The sequence below is a fragment of the Cannabis sativa genome, chromosome 5, assembly GCF_029168945.1.
Source record: "Cannabis sativa cultivar Pink pepper isolate KNU-18-1 chromosome 5, ASM2916894v1, whole genome shotgun sequence".
Classification (NCBI taxonomy): Eukaryota; Viridiplantae; Streptophyta; class Magnoliopsida; order Rosales; family Cannabaceae; genus Cannabis; species Cannabis sativa.
The window spans coordinates 54,523,265-54,528,682 of record NC_083605.1 but is presented as its reverse complement, the minus strand read 5'-3'; the positions used below and the strand labels follow the sequence as shown (position 1 = coordinate 54,528,682).

Below are 5,418 nucleotides of genomic sequence, written 5' to 3'. Positions count from 1 at the left end.
TTCAATAAAATTTACAAACCGCCCAACCCGAATAAACCGCCCAAACCAAACCGAATAAACCGATAAAAAATATAACCCGAAATAATACAATAAAAATCCAAACCGCCCAATGAATATATTGGGTGGTTTACAAATTATTCTAAACCGCCCAATTAACCCGAATAAACCGAATTAAACCGATTTATATATTTTTTTTTATAAAAGTGTATATATTATATCACATAAATTACATTTATTAGTTAAACTATTTTGTATTTAAAGTTTAAACATTTTAGTGTTTAACTTAAAACTTAGACTTTATAGTTAATAGTTTTTATTGTATTTGGATATTGAAGTTAAAGTTTAAAATCTCTACCATATTTTATTACTTTTTTTATTCAATTATTTTATGTTTACTCAATTATATTTATCTTATATTAAGGTTTTTAAAATTAATTTAAACTATAGTATTTTTTAACTTGAAATATAAATAATATATTTTTATTTTTTAAAAAATCTAATTATTTGAATAGTAGAAACTAACAATAATAATTATAAAAAAAAAGTGAAGAACGGTTTGGACGGGTTAACCCGACCAAACCGACGAAATCATTGGGCGGGTTGAACTTTCTCTAATTTTTGATTGGGCGGGTTATGGTTAAATATTTGCAACCCGATATTTATATTGGGTTGATAAAAATATGCTATAACCCGACTAAACCGACCGACGTACACCCCTATAAGAAATAATAGTGCGAAAGAGAATGCTGTGGCTGTGGCTGTGGATGATGCCTCTTCGCCCGCTAACCTCTAACGATAATGACTTCGATGGGTTGGGTCTATGCGGGTGGCCGAGCACGTGGTAAAATGGGGTGGCCCATCGTGACAATCGATTGGGCCGGGGATTAAGGGTTAGTAACCAGAGACACGTGGCAATACAAATACATGGAGTTTGATTGCGACACTCGATTTAGATTTTTTTTTCATGGTGAGATTCCAAGGACCCATCGGTTGTCACGATTTAATATCTTGAATTCTGGTGAGAATTTCAATGACAAGATAAGAGAAAATTTTTAAGAAAAATTTACATGGAAAATATAAAAAATTAAAAATATTACTTATATACTTTTACAAAGTTTTTTTTTTTTTTTTTGATAAAAACCTGAACTTTATTACGAAAGATCATAGATACAGAAAGTTTAGACTAGAATGGAAAGTAGAGAACTATTCCATAGTACAAGTTCATTTTTTTTTTTTTTTGATAAAAACCTGATATTCATTAAAACTCAGCAGATACAATGTTCAGGTAAGAATGGAAGGTAAAGAACCATTCTAAGTACATTCACGGTCTAATCCTAATCCAGCCTTAGCAAGATAATGAGCTGAGGTGTTACAATCTCTCGGAACATAAATTACAGACAGATTAGGATTGAACAACAATGAATTTCTAATGGCATTAACAACATCACAGAGAACAGAATTATTACAAAAAGAACTAGAAATTTTTGTAACCACACTTTGGCAATCCGATGCAATAGTCGATACAGGGAGCTGGATTGCTTGCACCCATTCAAGAGCTGCAAGAATGGCTTTGGCTTCTGCAACTTCCGGCGACACAACACCAGAGCAAGGAACCATAAAGCCAGCTCTAACATGTCCTGCACTATCAAAGGCCACAACTCCAAAACTATGCTTCAAGTTTGTACAATCTAAAGCTGCATCAGTATAAACTATCCACTGACCAGCAGGGGGCTGGAAGTCTCGTTTAGTTGACCGCGGGATAGAAGGAGTCGAAACCATCTGTTTAGCATTAGCATCTAAAAATTCATGCAAATAGTTAGCTGCATAATCAAAAAGCTGGTATGAAGAATGCCCTGTTTTTTGGTGAAAAATATTATTTCTCTGGTTCCGGATGGACCAAATAAAACAGAACATCAAAGCCAGATCAGATTTAGTATGAACATCCAAAGCAGCAGTCACAAACAAACAAAAAGACCTATCTTTATTAGTATTGTAAAAAGTAAAAAAACTTAGAGTGTTTCCAAGCTTTTTTAGCATGATGACATCCAAGGATAGCATGTTCAACAGTCTCCGATTGCATCTGGCACACTGGGCAAACAGGAGTAGGAATAATGTGCCTGAAAAAAAAGAGAGGAAGCGACAGGAAGAGAATGAGAGATAGCACGCCAAATAAGATGTTTAACTTTTGGAGGCACAACAGAATTCCAGATTTTGGACCAGAAAGATTTGCTTGAAATAAAAGAGGAAGAGGTAGGCATATCACGAGATTGAAGAGATAGGTGGTAAGCAGATTTGACTGTGAAAATCCCAGTTGCTTCTGGCCCCCAAATCATAGTATCATTGCAATTATGGCCTGATATAGGAACCTGTAAAATATCCTCCACCAAAGCATTGTCAAAAAAATTGTTTAATGTACCTCTATCCCAGCTTCCAGAAGGGGAAATAAAAAAAGAAAGAAATGGTGAGGGAGGGCTAGACGATGAAAAGTTTTTAAACCGACTGCCAGGGAGCCAATGATCTTCAAGAGTACGAATATCCAAACCATTACCCACCTTCCAAATAAGGCCCTGTTTAAGCAAAGCACATCCCCACAGAATGCTTCTCCAAGAAAAAGAAGGTCTATGGCCAGGAACTGCCTCCAGAATGGAAGAATTAGGAAAATATCGAGCTTTAAGGACTTTACTTAACAATGAGTGAGGGTGTTGCAAGATTCTCCATGCTTGCTTAGCCAGCATGGCCTGATTGAAATGAGTGAAAGACCGAAAACCCAGACCCCCAACAAATTTAGACTGACACACACTCGACCAATTCTTCCAATGAACTTTAGGTGACTCAGCCGAGGAACCCCACCAAAATTTAGAAATCAGAGACTCAATTTCTTTACAAATTTTTGTAGGGCTTCGATAACAAGCCATGGCATAAGAGGGAATAGCTTGAAGAACAGCCTTAATCAAGGTTTCTTTTCCCGCCCGAGAGAACCATTTGTGATTCCAAGAATGGATAATGTTGGCAACCTTATCCTTGAGGAAAGTGAAAGCAGGGTATTTTACACGGGATAGACACTGAGGAAGCCCTAAGTATTTGGTGATAAACTCCCTATCCTCGAGTTGAAAAGTTTGGAAAAAAAGATTCCTAATCTCTTGACTCGTATTAGGGGAGAAAAGTATAGAAGATTTAGCAAAATTCACCATCTGACCAGAAGCTTTTGAATAAAGAGAAAGAGCATGATGTAGGTTTTCACAGGATTGTCGATTAGCAGTGCAAAACAAAAAACTATCATCAATAAACAACAAATGAGTAATCGATGGTGCTTGTCGAGAAATAGCAATGCCACTTAAAAGATTTCTATTCTGAAAATCCTGTAACACAGCCGAAAGACCTTCAGAACAAAGGATAAAAAGGTAGGGTGAAAGAGGGTCACCCTGCCTCAGACCCCGGGAAGGCTTAAGAGATCCATGAACTTGACCATTTATAGAAAAAGAAATTGAAGCAGTAGTCAAGCACTTAAAAATGAGAGAGACAAAAGGAACAGGGAAGTTAAAATGAAACATAAGATGTCTCAAAAAGTCCCATTCAACCCGGTCAAAGGCTTTGGCCATGTCTAACTTTAAAGCAGCCCATCCCCGTTTACCCATGGTCCTATTATTAACTGCATGCACTAACTCATTCGCAATAAGGATATTGTCCTGAATAACACGACCCGACACAAAAGCACTTTGATAAGGAGAGATGATCTTATCTAGAACTTTTTTAAGCCTATTAGCCAAAATTTTAGAAATAACTTTATAGAAAGTGGTGCATAGGCTAATGGGTCTGAAATCTTAAGAGTATTGGCATGCTGCTTTTTAGGGATTAGAACAATGAGGGTAGAGTTGATTTCCGAGAAATCACAGCCTTGATTAAGGCAAGCAAGAATAGCCTTTGTGAAATCCGCCCCTACCACAGACCAGTTTTTCTGATAGAAATAAGCATTGAGGCCATCTAGACCTACTGCTTTATCCCCAGAGAGTTGGAAAACAGCTTTCCGAACTTCCTCAGCAGTGAATTCTTGAGCAAGAAAAGAGATCTCAGGGTCATCCAATCCCGGACCTAGAGAGTCAAAAATTGAAGCAGCAGCCTCAAGATGACCTAAGTTGTTACACTCTTTTAGAGCATAAATTATACCGAACAACAATGAATTCTTCATACAACTTGTAATATTACTAAGAATAGAACTATTACAATAAGAAAAATTAATGTTATCCACCACAATCTTACAAGCTGATTCAATAATACAGACCGGGAGCTTGGCTCCTTGAATCTAAAAAATCACAACAAGAATAGCTTTAGCTTCATTAATTTCAAGAAAAATCACTCCCATCGACTGGAATGACCACTCCATCTTTTATGTTGTCACCATCATCTCGGGCCACCACTCCAAGGCAATGCCTCTTTGATGTATTATTTATAGCAGCATCTGTGTTGATTCTCCAAAATCCAAAAGTGAGCCGAGGTACCTGTTCATCTGTCTCTGTTCTTAGAGGACACAATTTAAACTCGGACTGATGAGCATTAACCATAGTCACACAAGTAGCTAACAGCATGATCAAGAAGCTCCAAAGGGGAGATGATTCTTTTGTTGTGAAATAGATTATTATGTTGATTCCAAATCATCCAAATTAGACAAAATAACACAGCCAAATTATGCTTATCATACAAATCAAATCCTTTGGCAATAAACATATCAATATCATGATCTTTATTCTCCATATAGAAGGAGAAAAAAATAGAGTGTTTCCAAGCTTTTTTTGCACTAGAACATTCCAGGATAGCATGTTCCACTGTCTCTAATTTCGGTTGGCATAGGGGGCATAGAGGCGAGGGGATGATGTGTCGAAAGAATAATGAAGAGGCAACTGGAATGGAACAAGAAAGTACACAGCACACCAAGTGTTTTACTTTAGGTGGGGTAGTGGACATCCAGATTTTTTACTAGAATTGTTTGCTTATATTAAAAGAAGAAGAAGAAGGTAGATCTCTAGATTTGAGTGCAAGATGATAAGCTGTTTTAACATTAAAGAGACCTGATTGGTAATGATCCCAAATTAACTCATCCCTACAACTATTACCCAAAATTGGCACGTGAAGAATGATATCAACAACTTGATCTTCAAAATACTGATGGAGTTTATTGGGATCCTAGGCACCAGATGGAATGATAAAGAAAGATAAATTGGGTTTAGGAGGAGGAGAAGATGAGTAGAATTTGAACCTGAAATCAGGAAGTCAATGATCCTATAAGGTCTGAATGGTCTTGCCATCACCCACCTTCTAAATAAGTCAATGCTTCATCAAATTTTGACCCCAAATAATACTATGCCAGGAAAAAGAAGGTTTATGGCCAGGAGCAGCCTCAAGGATCGAAGTGTTGGGGAAATA

The 5,418-nt window shown here is 36.9% G+C and overlaps 1 protein-coding gene across 1 annotated transcript; it reads right to left on the bottom strand.

The window, feature by feature from the left end:
• Nucleotides 1-2,060: 2,060 nt before the first annotated feature.
• LOC133038395 (uncharacterized) lies at nucleotides 2,061-4,559 on the bottom strand. Its single transcript, XM_061116529.1, has 3 exons — nucleotides 4,374-4,559; nucleotides 3,948-4,300; nucleotides 2,061-3,756 (listed from the first exon to the last, which is right to left on the bottom strand). The coding sequence occupies exons 1-3, from the start codon at nucleotides 4,557-4,559 to the stop codon at nucleotides 2,061-2,063; spliced, it is 2,235 nt and encodes a 744-aa protein (XP_060972512.1).
• Between the last annotated feature and the right edge of the window lie 859 nt (nucleotides 4,560-5,418).

Coding starts and splice junctions, on each gene's coding strand:
- LOC133038395 (XM_061116529.1), bottom strand. CDS start 4,559: ATGGTTAATGCTCATCAGTCCGAGTTTAAATTGTGTCCTCTAAGAACA. Junction 4,301..4,373: donor ACAACATAAAAGATGGAGTG/GTCATTCCAGTC, acceptor GTGATTTTTTAG/ATTCAAGGAGCCAAGCTCCC. Junction 3,757..3,947: donor TATTTCTATCAGAAAAACTG/GTCTGTGGTAGG, acceptor TTTGGCTAATAG/GCTTAAAAAAGTTCTAGATA.